General features: G+C 38.1%; 1 protein-coding gene across 4 annotated transcripts in view; it reads left to right on the top strand.

Moving 5' to 3' along the window:
• AOPEP (aminopeptidase O (putative)) overlaps nt 1-16,193 on the top strand; it is a 374,694-nt gene that overhangs the window by 44,221 nt on the left and 314,280 nt on the right. For all 4 annotated transcript variants that reach the window (XM_060014998.1, XM_060015000.1, XM_060014999.1 and 1 more), the window contains exon 2: nt 11,165-12,077. In XM_060014998.1, the coding sequence (XP_059870981.1) occupies nt 11,302-12,077 (776 nt within the window). In that variant the 5' untranslated portion in view covers nt 11,165-11,301. The remainder of the gene's footprint in view (nt 1-11,164; nt 12,078-16,193) is intronic.

A 16,193-nucleotide genomic window follows, 5' to 3' on the forward strand; every position in this document is an offset into this window, starting at 1 on the left:
CGCCTACTGCAACTAAGACCTGGTGCAACCAAGTAAATTTAAAAAAAAATTGTGGAAATTCATATCAGGACAACGTATAGCAATTAAATAAGCTAGATTTATTTGCATTTTCATGGCTATATTTTGCATCTATTTGAGTGAGAGAAATAAGTTACAAAATAACATGTTAGTGTGACATTTCTAAACATAATACATTTGCACTTCTAAGATTCCTTCTAATTCTGAAATCATCAAATTTCACATCAATAAGCTATATTTCTATGACAATATGCATTTGACTATCTGAGGAAGTATGCCCAGAAACAGTATACTTCAGTAACCTAATTACTGTCATTAAGAGCAATCACTGTATCCTAAAGAATGAACACACTTGCAATAGAAGACAACTGTCTTCCTCTGAACAAGTAATCTGTAGAATTAAATATTTTGTAACTGTTCCCAGTATGCTCAATGCTATGTAATAAGCATATATGCAAAACTCTCTCCTTTTCCCTTGAGTTGCTTACAAGAAAAGAGATGTGGCAGAAAGAAGTACAGGTGTATGATGAGAAGAAGAAATGAGAGCTGTCTGGAAGAAGGTGTTTAAGCAATAACTTTCTTCTAGAACCTATGCAGACCAGAATCCCTGTGCTGTAAATAACTAGACATTGAAATCACAAATGCCCTCAGATGTCAAATTCCACAGATATTTATTGAGAACCTACTGTGTACAGGGTATTCTACTTAACATGGTCATGAACACAGAGATGAGTTAGGAGTCCCAAGTTCTTTATAGACCTTTGGAAGATGAAGGTAACTATAAAACGAGGCAGGATAAGTTAAGGGCCATGAGAGTGATACAGAGGGCTTTGTAGCTTGAAAGGAGAGAAATTATTTTCTTTGGAGGGTTCCAGAATGGAAGCTGTTTCCCCATTTGTAAATGTGCTCACTTCTGTTTGGATGATTAAAGGTGACAAGGCAGTTTCTTTGCTGTGCCATAGCTCTGTTTAGTATTTAATCCTCTTCCACTAACCCCCGCACCCCCCCCCAGCCTTTCTTAAGAAAAGTATTTCTGTACATTAAATCTTTCAAAGCCTTTAATGGTGTTGCTGAAACAATCATTTAAGCATTTAAAACACACACCACATAGCACACTTATTTTAGAGGTAGCAGTGGTTAGCCACTGGAAACTAATCATTGGGTTTGATAAAGGGAGGAATTTTATATTATGGCTTATGACAGAGAATGGAAAAATGCTTTAGTGAGATGAGCTGTCATTTAAAATTGGAGCACAATAATAGCAAAAAGTGCTGAAGTCAACGAACTGCTTAGAAATATGGTTACTATTTGCTGAGAGAGGCCTTTCAAGGTGGCCAGATATATGCGTTTGCAACCACAGTCAGTTCAGTTCTTCCCTAAACATGGGACTGTGACCCTGATTGATGTCAGTGAGAGTTATGTACTTGCAGAGAAAAATGTTTAGATCATCCATGAATGCAAGGCAAAAAGGAAATAGGTGTAATAAGAAACAAGTTTTAATAGAGTTACACATTAAACATAACTTAGGATAGAAACCATGCGAAGGTGATGGTGATCTTTTGAGTCTTCTGGGCTTGCTAAAAAATTCTCCTTTTTTCTCCAAAGCTATTATACTCTGAATTGATTCTAGTCCACACAACTGAAAGAAGATAAAAAAGGTAGAGTGGGGTATGGAAGAGATTCTTAGCATTTGATTTATGACTTGGACAATATGAAGGAAATGGTCATGAGGATGAGAATTTCAAGGAAAAGTACCAGCAAGTGGAAGAGCCTCAGAAATTGACCTTGGGCAAATTGCTTTACCTCTCTGGACCTCATTGTCTTCATTGGTAAAACTAGAGTGTTAGAAGTGAGCCCTAAGGAATTTTTCAGCTTTAGAATTCAGTAAAGTAGACTAGTTAAAATGGACAATAGGACCAAACGTAGTTTTTGCTTGTTTGTTTTCTTTCCAGTTTCATTGAGATATAATTAACACATAATATTGTATTACTTTAAGGTGTACAACGTAATGCTTTGAGATATATATGGCTCCCACACTAAGTCATATTCTCCAGTTTAGTCTTCATCAATAATGTGATATTTTGGTCTCCCTTTGCCATATCCTCATCTTATTTCCCAGTATGTTCAGAATTTGAATGTGCAAGAAGAGTGCTGTTCATTTGGCTCTCTCAGACTCCAAAAGCTGGGATGCAGGGGGAAAAAATTGGCTTTGGTGAGAAGGAATTATTGGTTCCTCTGAATCTGGATAAGGCGATATGTTTCCTCTGAATCAGGAGATGGCACTAATTGTGAAGAACTAGAAATCCTTGAGGTATGGTGGAGTTTCAGGGATTCAAAAATCATCTCAGTCAGGTAGGAGGCCAAATAATCAGCTAAGAATGAGTCATCAGGCATGGACTTGGAAAGTTAAAAGGAGAAAAGATTTATAATTGCCTCTATATGGAGTATACTCAAGAATCCACTGAAAGAGGTTTAGAGGTGGGGACCAAGATGGCAGAGTAGAAGGACCCTGAGCTCACCTCCTCTCACAACCACACCAAAATCACAACAATTTTAAGAACAGCCATCAGTGAACAAGACCAGGACCTACCAGAAAAGATCTTCTACAACTAAAGACATAAAGAAGGACCCACAATGAAATGGGTAGGAGGGGCGGATTCACAATATAATCAACTCCCATACCCACAAACTGGAGAATAATTATAGTGCTTCCACAGGAGTGAGTGTTCTGACCCCCACGTTGGGCTCCCCAGCTTGGGGGTCCTGCACCAGGAAGACAAGCCACCAGAGCATTTGGCTTTGAAGGCCAGTGGGACTTAATTTCGGGAGTCCCAAAGGACTAGTGGGAAACAGAGACTTTATTCTTAAAGCACACACACAAAATCTCATATGCTCTGGGACCCAGGACAAAAGTAGTAATTTGATAGGAACCTGGACCAGACCTACCTGTGGTCTTGGAGAGTCTCTCAGTGAGGCGGGGGTCAGCTGTGGCTCACCGTAGGGACATAGACACTGGTGACAGCCATTCTGGGGAGCTGCTACTATGTGGACACTGGTGCTGGTAGGTGCCTTTGTGGAACCCTCCCTCTAGCTCAGTTCTAAGACCTGGCTGCACCCAACTGTTCGTTAGCACCTGTGTAGGGATGCCTCAGGCCAAGAAATGAACTGGGTAGGAACAAGCCCCACCCCTCAGCAGATGGGCTGCCTAAAGACTTCCTGAGCCCACAGCCACCTCTAGACATGCTTCTAGGCATGATCCTGCCCACCAGAGGGCCAGGACCCAGGTCCACACTCCAGGGGGCAGTCACCAGGTATAAGAAAACTATGATCCTACAGCCTATGTACCCAGCCTGCCTACAGCAGGCCAGATCCTGCCCTGGGGCCAGCTGGGCCCTGTTCCTGCCCATTGTCAGACAAACACAAGCTCTGGGATATCCCGGATACTGTACCCAACTGTGTCAGGAACCAGCCCCTCCCCACCAGTGATCTGACACAAGCTGTGGGATCCCTGGGCCCTGTAGCCAGACTCCAGGACCCAGCTCTGTAAGCCAGTAGTCCAGCACTAACCCCAGAACCTGGCTTCACCCACCAGTGGGTAGACAACAGCCCTGGGGTCTACTGGACCCTGAGTCTGCCCACCAGTGAGCCAGCACTAGCCTAGAGGCCCCCTGGGGTTCAGCAGTCAGCTGCTTCATGACCAGGCCCAGCCAACCAGCAGCCAGAAGGCTCCGCACAAGGCAGGGCTTGGCAACCAAGTGGATTAGGGGCCAACCAAGACTACCAGACCACCCACAGAGTCAGCCTCCTGCAACAGAAGGACCCACACAGCCCTCATAGGGGAAACCCCTAGAACATATAGCTTGGATGATGAGACGGGGGTGCACTGCTGGGACACATAGGACTTCTCCTACAGAAGGCCACTTCTTTGGGGTCAGGAAACATAATTAACCTACCAGATAAATAAAAATACAGATAGCAACTCAGGCAAAATGAGGCATCAGAGGAGCATGTTCCAGATGAAGGAACAAGATAAAACCCCAGAAGAAGAACTAAGTGAAGTGGAGATAGACAATCTACCTGAGAAAGAGCTCAGGGTAATGATCATAAAAATGATCAAAGAACTTGGGAGAAGAATGTATGCACAGAGCAAGAAGTTAGAAGTTTTTAACAAAGAGTTACAAAGAACAACCAAACAGAGATGAAGAATACAATAACTGAAATGAAAAATATACCAGAAGGAGTCAACAGTAGGCTAAATGATACAGAGGAAGGGATCAGCAAGATGGAAAACAGAGTAGAGGAAACCACTGACATTGAACAGACAAAAGAAAAAAGAAAAAAATAGAAATGAAGACAGTTTAAGAGACCTCTGGGACAACATCAAGTGCACTAATATTTGCATTATAGGGGTATCAGAAGGAAAAAAGAGAGAGAAAGAGGCTGAGAACATATTTGAAGACATAATAGCTGGAGACTTCCCTACCCTGAGAAAGGAAACAGTCATCCAAGTCCAGGAAGTGCAGAGAGTCCCCTACAGGATTAACCCAAAGGGGAACACACCAAGACACACAGTCATTAAAATGACAAAAATTAAAGATAAAGAGAATATTAAAAGTAGCAAGGGAGAAGCAACAAATAGCATACAAGGGGACTCCCATGAGGATATCAGCTGACTTTTCAGCAGAAACTCTGCAGGCCAGAAGAGAGTGGCATGATATATTTAAAGTGATGAAAGGTAAAAACCTACAACCAAGAATACTCTGTGCAGCAAGGCTCTCATTCACATTTGATGGAGAGATCAAAAGATTTACAGACAAGCAGAATCTAAAAGGATTCAGCACCACCAAACCAGCTTTACAACAAATGTTAAAGGAACTTCTCTAGGTGAGAAAGAAAAGGCCACAGCTAGAAACAAGTAAAATTACAAAATGAAAAAGCTCATCAATAAAGGCAAACATAAAGGTAGGAAATCATCCATGCACAAAGCTAGTAGGAAGGTCAGAAGACAAAAGTAGTAAAATAATCTATATCCACAATAAGCAGTTAAGGGAGACACAAAACAATTAGATGTAAAATATGATATCAAAAATAGTAATCATGAGGGGAGGAGAGTACAACTGTTGGGTTGTTAAAATGCATTTGAAATTAACAGATCAACAACTTAAAGCAATTATATATATATGCTGCTAAACAACCAGTGGCTCACTGAAAAAATCAAAGAGGAAATCAGAAAGTACCTGGAGACAAATGAGAATGAATACATGACTATCCAAAACCTATGGGATGCAGCAAAAGCAGTTCTAAAAGGGAAGTTTATAGCGATAACAGGCTTACCTCAGGAAACAAGAAAAATCTCAAATAAACAACCTAACCCTATAGCAGATGAAAGCTCTTATATATAGAACGGATAAACAACAAGATCTTACTGTGTAACACTGTATTCAATATAGTTCAAGAGAACTGTATTCAATATCCTATGATACAACATAATAGAAAAGAATATAAAAATGTGTATGTATGTATAACTGAATCACTTTGCTGTATGGCAGAAATTAACACAACATTGTAAATCAATTATACTTCAATAAAAAAAAGAATGGAAAAAAATAAAATATAGGTGAATTATATCACAATGAAGCTGGGAAAAAAGAAATAAAATAAAACATTATCATAACTTATAGGAAAAAAAAAAAGCCAAAAAGCCCCTAACCCTATACCTAAAGGAACTAGGGAAAGAAGAATAGACAAAACCCAAAGATAGTAGAAGGAAAGAAATCATGAAGATGAGAGCAGAAATAAAGGAAATAGAAACTAAAACAATAGAAAAGATCAATGAAAGTAAAAGCTGGTTCTTTGAAAAGATAAACAAAATTGATAAACCTTTAGCTAGACTCATCAAGAAAGAAGGAAGAGGGCCCAGATCAATAAAACCAGAAATGCAAAAGAAGTTACAACCAACACCACAGAAATATGAAGGATCATGAGAGACTACTGTGAACAACTCTACTGTGAAAACTGGACTACCTAGAAGAAATGGACAAATTCTTAGAAATGTATAATCTCCCAAGATTGAACTGGAAGAAACAGAAAATATGAACAGACCAATTACCAATAATTAAATTGAGTCAGTAATTTAAAAAATTCCAACAAGCAAAAGTCCAGGACCAGATGGCTTCACAGGTGAATTCTACCAAACATTTAGAGAAGAGTTAACACCTATCCTTCTCCAAATATTCCAAAATATTGTGGAGGAAGGAACACTTCCAAATGCATTCTATGGGACCAGCATTACCCTAATACCAGATAAAGATATCACAAAAAAAGAAAATTACAGAACAATATCACTGATGAACCTAGATGCAGAAATCCTCAACAAAATATTTGCAAACTGAATCCAACAATACACTAAAAGGATCATACACAGTGATGAAGTGGGATCTATCCCAGAGATGCAAGGATTTTTCTATATCTGCAAATCAATCAATGTGATACATCACATTAACAAATTGAAGAATAAAAACCAGATGATCATCTTGATAGATGCAGAAAAGCTTTTGACAAAATTCAACATCCATTTATGATAAAAACTTTCCAGAAAGTGGGCATAGAGGGAACATATCTCAACATAATAAAGACCATATAGGACCTACCCACAGCTAACATCATACTCAACAGTGAAAAGCTGAAAGCATTTCCTCTGAGATCAGGAACAAGACAAGGATGCCCTTGTCTTGTTTTATTCATCATATTACTGGAAGCCCTAGCCCCAGCAATCAGAGAAGAAAAAGATATAAACAGAATCCAAATTGGAAAAGAAGAAGTAAAACTGTCACTATTTGCAGATGACATGATATTTGCAGATGACATGATACTATTTGTAGAAAATCCTAAAGATGCCAGAAAACTACTACAACTCATCAATGAATTCAGTAAAGTTGCAGGATATAAAATTAATATACAGAAATCTGTTGCATTTCTGTACACCAACAGCTATCAGAAATAGAAATTAAAGAAACAATCCCCTTTACCATAACATCAAAAATAATAAAATACCTAGGAATAAACTTACCACAGGAGGCAGAAGACCTGTACTCTGAAAACTATAAGACGCTGACAAAAGAAACTGAAGATGACACAAACAGATGGAAAGCTATACCATGTTCTTGGATTGGAAGAATCAGTATTGTTAAAATGACCATACTATCCAAGGCAATCTACAGATTCAATGCAATCCCTATCAAAATACCAATGGTATTTTTCACAGACCTAGAACAAAAAAAATTTTAATTTGTATGGAAACACAAAAGACCCCAAATAGCCAAAACAATCTTGAGAAAGAAGAGTAGAGCTGGAGGAATCACATTCTCTGACATCAGACTATACTACAAAGCTACAGTAATCAAAACAGAATGGTATTGGCACAAAAACAGAATATAGACAAATGGAGCAGGATAGAATGCCCAGGAATAAAGTCACTAGTCTACAACAAAAGAGGCAAGAATATACAAGGGAGAAAAGAAAGTTTCTTAAATAAGTGGTTCTGGGAAAACTGGACAGCTACATGTGAAAGAATGAAATCAGAACGTTCTCTAACAGTGTACACAAAAATAAACTCAAAATGGATTAAGGACATAAATGTAAGACCCAAAACCATAAAACTCCCAGAGGAAAACACAGGCAGAACACTCTGACATAAATCACAGCAATGTTCTTTTGGCTCTATCTCCTAAACAAAGGAAATAAAAGCACAAATAATAAATGGGATCTAATTAAACTTAAAAGCTTCTGTACAGCAAAGGAAAAAAAAACAAAAACAAAAGATAACCTACTAAACCTACTAAATGGGAGAAAATATTTGCAAATGATGTGACTGATAAGGGGTTAATATCCAAAATATATAAACAGCTCATACAGTTCAACATCAAAAAAAAAAAAAAAACCAAAATCAAAACAACAACAACAACAAAAAACCAAACAAACAACCTGATTAAAAAATGGGCAGAGAAGACCTGAATAGACATTTATCCAAAGAGGAAATGCAGATGGCCAACAGGCACATGAAAAGATGCTCAACATCACTCATCGTCAGGGAAATGCAAATCAAAACCACAATGAGATATCACCTCACACCTGTCAGAATGGCTGTCATCAAAAAGAACACAAATAACAAATGTTGGAGGGGATGTGAAGAAAAGGAAACCCTTGTACACTGTTGTGGGAATGTAAATTGTTGCAGCCACTGTGGAAAACAGTATGTAAGTTTCTCAAAAAACTGAAAATAAAACTACCATATGACCCAGCAATTCCACTCCTGGGTATATATTCAAACAACAACAACAACAACGCTAATTGGAAAAGATTCACGCACCCCAGTGTTCTTAGCAGCATTACTTACACTTACCAAGATACAGAAGCCACGTAAATGTCCATGAACAGATAAAGAAGATGTGGTATACATATACAATGGAATACTATGCAGCCATAGAAAGGAATGAAAATCTTGCCTTTTGTAACAATGTGGGTGGACTTCGACGGTATTATTCTAAGTGAAATAAGTCAGACAGAGAAAGACAAATACTGTATGAGATCACTTATATGTAGAATCTGAAAAATTCTACAAACGAGTGAATATAACAAAAAAGAAGCAGGCTCACAGATATAGAGAACAAATTAGTGATTATCAGTGGGGAGAGGGAAGGAGGAGGGGCAACATAAGGGTAGGGGATTAAGAGGTATGAACAATTATGTATAAAATAAGCTACAATGATATATTGTACAACACAGGGAATATAGCCAATATTTTATAATAACTATAAATGGAGTGTAACCTTTAAAAGTTGTGAATCACTGAATTAATTGTATACCTGTAGCTTATATAATATTGTTCATCAACTAGACTTCAATTAAAAAAAAAAAAGAATTTACTGAAGAGGACAAAAGGATTTCCAGTTAGGTTGACAAACAAAGTGACATTAACAGTCTTGGATGGGCAGGGCTCTAAGGCAGCCTAGGGACAGCCACGAGGGACAGAAGTGATGAAAACTACTCTATAGAATATATTTTATGAAATGATATTAACTTTCACAAGTAAATGAAGGAATCTATTAGGGTTAGACAATAAATGGTTTTATCTATATTATTAGAAATACTAAAGTATTCTTTTTCAAATTTGATAGTTTAGACAGCCACAAAGTTAAGCCTTGTCTTAATTGATTCAGGCTTTTCCTCGTGTGTGTATTCAGTTTTTTTTTTAATTAAAAAAAATTTTAATAGCCCAGTCAACAAAATACTGCATTACAGCAGCTCCAAACACCAGCAGGATGAAGTTTTAGCATCCATTGTTTCTGATTACATAGATATAGCCAGTAGCTTTATTGTAGTTTATTATTCATTATGTGACAAGTTCAATTGTTCTCATGCAGAAAAGAAAATACCCTGGCTTATTCCCTTTGTCCATTGACTTTTCTAGGATTAAAGTGAGTGCCAGCTTCTCCTTAAGGTAATCTCAGACTATTCTTTTACATCCCTGATTTCTCTCAATTCCTATCATTCTTAAAGTCAAAGTGTGTATTACCACATACAGTTTGGTGGGGATGGGGGAGGGAGAGTAGGGAGCAGGGAAGGATTTCAGGAGGCAATTGGACTTGAACTGTGTGGAGGGAGAAGAGAATTTGGCAGGTGGATATGGGAGGTGGGAGCCAGGAGCACTCCAGGTGTGGCACACTACTTGCCTCCAAAAAGCATGGAGGCAAGATGTCAGGTCATCTTTAGGGAGCAGTGTGCTGAGCAGGCCCTTTGACTAGAGGACAAGGATTCAAAGGGAGTGTGGTCTCCATGACTGGAAAAAATAGCCTGAAACCAGATTGTACAAGGCTGCAGGAAGCCAGCTTCTTTTAAGGATAGGTGAGATTTTGATGAGGAAATAGCCTGTAGAGAGGTAGAAAATGAAAGTTCAATAGTTTTGATTGTTGGAATGAGATTCTAGAAGGAAAGGAAATAAGAGTCTAGTAGATTGGCCGAAAAAGTTAGAAGGGAAGTGAGGAGGAGTTAAACAATAAAAATGGAGGGCTCAATTTTACTTGAAAAGTCAAGCAAGTAATGTTTTGCTGTTGATAAAAGAATACCTCTTGATATTTAGAAATACAAAAGTGATTTTAAATAAATCTACTCTGTCAGAGTTTTTGTTTCTTTTTCCCTGCCATTTTTTTCCCCACTTTTGGTTAAAAAAAAATATGCTGAAAGAAATTAGGTACACAACAGGGACTGAAATAATTTCAAATAATTTTTCTTTTAGCTGGATTGCTGTTATAAAATAGGACTACATTTTGATCAGAACTTTTATGAAGAACTTGGGCATTTTATTACAACATCTGTTTCCACGTTTTAATTTCTCTCCTTCCTTTTATAGGCATTTGCATACCTTTTTTTTTTTTTCAGATGAGAAGACCTTTTCGTTTGCCACAAGAAGGCTATTATCCAGAATGTTAATGGGCTTTCAGCTATTAAGATGTAATGATATACCTTGAGTATTTAACTATAAATTTGAAAAATCTCCATGAACAATCTCAAAGGAATACTTAGAATGCACTCTTGGTAAATTGGCTCATTTTCCTGTAATTTACTGGAAGTGCTGATATGAGAGCAGTCCTAATGTGAAAAGTACAATAATCCCTGGAGTTACATTGTACGTATTAAATGATTACTCTCAAAGAATAAAACATATGAGACCATTTAGCCTTCATTCACATTTGTTACTTAGAATCACAGTAGAGAAACAATCCCTTTTCTTTTGGTGCACAAAATTAGAAACGATACATTTAATATCTTTTAAAACAAGAGGTACAGTGATGTTACACTTTTGCCTAACAATTGCTGTTTTCTGGAACAAGGACTGTTCTAGTTAGGAACATGATTCTTCTGGTTTTGTGGAGGCCCCTTTCATTCCATTGATAATTGAAATATTTTTAGAAACCCATAATGTAATTTTCTTTGATGTCAGTCAAAAAGATTAGTCTGCCTTCTAGCCTTGAGCTTCTACTACATTGGGGAATTATTTAAGGAGGTAGTCAACTTGCAGAAGCAGCAGTTGCAGGAGCAAAGGGTCTTGTTTGGAATTTTATGTGATTGTGTTTTTCTTCTTTACCAGGGGACTGAAAGTTGTGGAACCCTAATTTGTGACATCGGGTGTTTTTTGGTAAGCAGCCATTTATGACTCTGGAAGATTGGGACTGACAGGAAGCCCCTTCTGAGATTTAAACAAAGTTCTCGAACAACACCTATACCATGGACATAAAGCTGGATCCTTCCCGAGATGACCTGCCTCTCATGGCCAACACCAGCCACATACTTGTGAAGCACTATGTACTGGATTTAGATGTGGATTTCGAAAGTCAAATCATTGAGGGCACCATAGTGCTTTTCTTCGAGTCTGGAAATAAATTCAAGAAACAGAGTAGTTCCACCGAGGAAACCTACCCATCAGAGTCAAACAAAGCCTGCAAATTTAGGACGCCTGAACCCTGCCATATTCCTGTAACAAATACAAGGACCGTCTCATCTAAAATGGGATATAATGATTTTGTAATCTGTGGTAAAGGTGAAAAAGATACGTCTGGTAAAGATGGTAACCATGACAACCAGGAACAGGCTTCTGGGATTTCTAGCTCAAAGTACTGCTGTGACGCAGGGAATCATGGGAGTGAGGATTTTTTGCTAGTGTTGGACTGCTGTGATTTATCTGTGTTAAAGGTTGAGGAGGTGGATGTTGCTGCTGTGCCAGGTATTGAAAAATTTACAAGGTCTCCCAAGCTCAGGAATCAGATTGTATGTGAACTCGTGGCTCTGCCTGCAGATCGTTGGAGGGAGCAGTTAGACTATTATGCTCGCTGCAGCCAGGCTCCTGGTTGTGGGGAACTCCTGTTTGACATTGACACTTGGAGCTTACAGATCAGGAAGACAGGGGTTCAGACAGCTACTGACTTTCCTCATGCCATAAGGATACAGTACACAACCAAACCCCAGGGGCGATCAGTTACGTGGACCTCAGACCAGAGTGGCAGGTAGGTTATCTGGGCACTCTGCAGTCCCCTGCCCATTAATCTTACACACCGGGAGGTGTGTAAAGACACTCCTCTTTATTGTGGCATTACCCATCTAACCTTAAATCCTTCGACCCACAGTGAAGCAGGTAAATTCCCAGGCATGCTGAACTCTTAATAGGATTACTTCCCTTAAGTCAGGATGAAAAGATTACTTTATTAAGCCCCCGTATTTCTGAGTTAGGAGACTGAAAATCAGGTTTAATGGTTAAATGCCGAGCCTAGCTCTCTGTTGAGATCTCTGCTGGCAGCTTCCAGTACTGTAGATGGAAACGATATGTATCTTTGAGCAAATACTTTCTCAAAGTTCCTTCATATTCCCCCTGAGGGATTACATGGCTGCCAAGTTGGGTTGGTGTGAAGCCTGGCAAAGTGCTTCCAAATAAAGCCAGCTCCGCTTTGTGGCTTTCTTACTGTACCTGTCTCTTGGCAACAATGCCTCCCTGGACTTTGTCAGTTATTATGTAATATGAACCCTCAAACACTGGAAGGATTTGGTTCTGAGGGTGACAGTCAGTCCTGCTGAGTCCACACTTGCCTCTTTGGCCATGATTCTGGGTATCTGACACCAAGGAGACTGCTGATTTTTTGTGTGGGGAGAAGGAATTGATGAGGCATCGATGTTCAGAGGGTGGGTATTTAGGCAGTCATTTGTTCTTTTCTTCTTGCCTGTCCTCTAACAGTTGTTCAGGGTTTTTAGAATTTGAGAATTTTCAAATCAAACTTTATTGATTCCTCATTATTCTACCTATTTCTTTGTGCTAATGTACTGCAAAGCAATACAATAATTATAGCAGATCTTGGTTGGAGGAGCGTTCATCTCTGTGAGCTTGTTTTCAGCGTCTTCTTTTATAGCGTTGGACTCCCTTAATGGAGGCAGTGGTCTCGGTAAATTGCTTACATCTCTCCCCCAACTCACCCCCCAAAAAACCTTCTAGATCATATTTTGAAAGCCATCACTTTGACTTTGAGCTCTCATTATCCCGTTCTTTGCCTCTAATCTTACCTCCTGCTCTGGTCTCCCTCCCTGCTCAGAATGAGTTTGCTTCCTGTCATTTCTGCTGGAGTCTGAGGTGGCCTTTGGGATAGTGCAGGGGTGGTGCAAATTTACATCAGTACAAAAGCATAGTGACTTATCTGTAGAATAACTTGTTTGATATTCTTGGGAGTCTGTGAGGGAAAGAAATAGGTGTTCCTACTGTATCTTCAGAATTTTTTGAAATTATTGAAGATGGGCTTTTCAGTAAGATTTGACAATATACTGTCTCTGAATATTTAACTGGGAAATTCTAGATTTTATACTCTCAGATATTTCATTTTTGAATTAGAATAACGGGGAAGAAGAAACTATCGACAGTATTTAGAAGAAATTCTCAGTAATGGCCTCAAACATGGCTTTCTTCTCAGTGCTTACTACAAAGAAAGAGATTAGACTTGTGAATTACACTGCATGTAAAGTGTTGAGTCGGAATGAGTTATTGATAAATGCTGGTTTCCTTAAAGAAACTCAGAAGGTCCGTGGGCACATTTTGCTCCTGAAAGGTTGACTTGAATTTACTCTTGATGTCTCCTTTTCTGAAAATTCAGTAAAACACATGATCACAGCAGGAGTTTAAGGTGTATTTTTGGAAGTTTGTGATTATATGTTAGTAAATAAATGGCATTTATGCAGTCTTACAGGGATAAAAAATTTTTTTAATCCTCAAAGATTTTTTTTCTCCTTTTTCTTTTCTTTTTTTTTGGGGAATTTTATTATAGTCAAGATAATCTTCCATGAATGACCACCAAATCTCTCTATATAAATTTTCCCACATGCTTAAGAATAAATCTAGATATATACTGGTAACTGTTTGGATACTGTAAGGACTTAAAATGCCCAAGGATCCCAGGTTACTAGACAGAAATAATTGCTTAGTGATATGAGCAAATAGTAATCATCAGGGTTACAATGCTTTATGAATATAATTGTGTGAAAATGTAAAATTTCACAATTGTGTGAAAAATATAACTGGGTAGAGCTTACTTCCTTCAAGGCATAGAGTCTACATTTATTAAACTAAAGTAGTGGTTACATTTTTATCCTTGAATGGCAGAATACTATCCATATGCCTACTATAAATTCTTAGTCTGGATGAGAAACTTTTTATTCCCATTTTACAAGTAGGAAAATTGAATAAAGTTACTGAAAGCTCCTACAAAAATCCATGTGTTAATTGTGAAAGGGAGCTATGTTTCTTACTTTTGATTTTTACCATGTCCTTTATTGTATGCAAAGATTTCAATACATTTAAAAAAACAAATTATATTAGCTTTCAATAAACTTCTATTTTTAAGCAGATACTAGACAGAAACTTAAGAAAAGCTCTAAACTGGTACTTTTCCTTTCAAGTTCCATCAGTGGCTTCTCCCCTTCCCACTCTTATCCTACCCTTTGTTGAGAATAAAACTTGTTATTTTGTTTGATAATATGTAAATAAACAAGAGGTCAGAGGATCCTAGGATGAAATGTAAAATGTGACAGAACAATCTAGCTATATTAAAAATGTATGAAACAACCTCACTGAAGGGAGTAGAGGAAAAAGATACTGACCTAAGTAACTTTGGAAATGAGTTGAATCTGTAAGGCTAAAGGCAAAAGGAACTGTACATAAATACTGTACTGTAGTTGATAGAGTTGTTTCCCATGGGGGTACAGGTTAACAATACTGGTACCACTGTACATGTATCCTGGAATTGAGCAATTTAGTAAATGGGTGCAAGTGATGGGAGCCAGGTTTCTCACTGCTGAAGTGGGAGATTACAGATGAGCAAGGGGAGGAGGCTAGAATGATCCATGTGGAAATGGATTAGAATTGGAGACATCACTATGAACTCATGTTTAGCATACTATAGATACAGATGGTTGCATATAGAAATAATTATAGATATGGTTGTTTGCAAGTGATAGCATACACACATATATTTCCTTGTTTGTCAGCTGAGTGGGTTTAGAAGCAGTGAGTGTACCCTAGCGCCTGGATCTTGGCTTCTAATACATTCTCCAGTAAAGGAACCAGGGCTTCTTGGAGAAACGGCTGGGACTGGGGCAGGCAACATGCAAGATGAAGCTGGAGCATCTATAGTGCCAGAAAATAAGGAAATGCTCAAATAGCAGCAACAAGAACCCGGAATTACGTGTGTCTGTCAAAGTCCAAGGAGCCATCTGAAAGAAGTCCTAATGACTCAAACTGAGCAACAAAATAAAATAGTTTTAATAAAGCAGAAAGTAATACACCATTGTAAAGCAATTATACTCCAATAAAGATGTTAAAAAAAAGTAACAAAACAAAACAAAAAATAGTTTTGGATGATAACCCAAAGTATAAAATAAATATCCATGAGTCCATACTAATATAAAACAGTGATTGACTTAAATAAACAAATGGAGGAGAATAGCCAAATCCATGGTGCAAAAGAAGTCCAAGTTATATAGATACTCTGCCCTTATCGTGGTAGAGCATAACTCCTCACTCCTTAAGTGTGAGCTATTCATAGTGACTTCCTTCCAAAGATGACAGCGTGGAAAGGGGGAAAAAGTAAATTTCCATTGGAGAAATCTGACAAACGTGACCTCGGCAAGGAGGTCAAAGTTAACATCAACAGTGATGAGTCACATTGATACTATGCACCCTTCGTATGGTGTGATGCAAATGGCATCTTTGTGACCTTCTTCCCCCAAACCCATAACCCCAGTCTAACCAAGAGAAAAACATGAGATAAATCAGACTTTCAACAAAATACCTGACCAGTACTCCTCAAAACTCTGAAGGCCAACATAAATAAAGTCTTCAGAAACTGTCACAGCCAAGAGAAGCCTAGGATGATGATTAAAATTAATGTAGTAACCTGGTATAGAAAAGGGACTTTAGAGGAAAACTAATGAAATCTGAGTAGTTTAGTTAATGTCTGGACTTTAGTTAATAATAATGTGTCAACTGTGACAAATATACTAATGTAAGCTGTAGGGCAAACTGGGTATGGGATATATGGGGACTGTGTTTTATCTTTGTACTTTTAAAAATAAATCTAAAACTGATA

This window comes from Delphinus delphis, chromosome 6 (assembly GCF_949987515.2).
Source record: "Delphinus delphis chromosome 6, mDelDel1.2, whole genome shotgun sequence".
Lineage (NCBI taxonomy): Eukaryota > Metazoa > Chordata > Mammalia > Artiodactyla > Delphinidae > Delphinus > Delphinus delphis.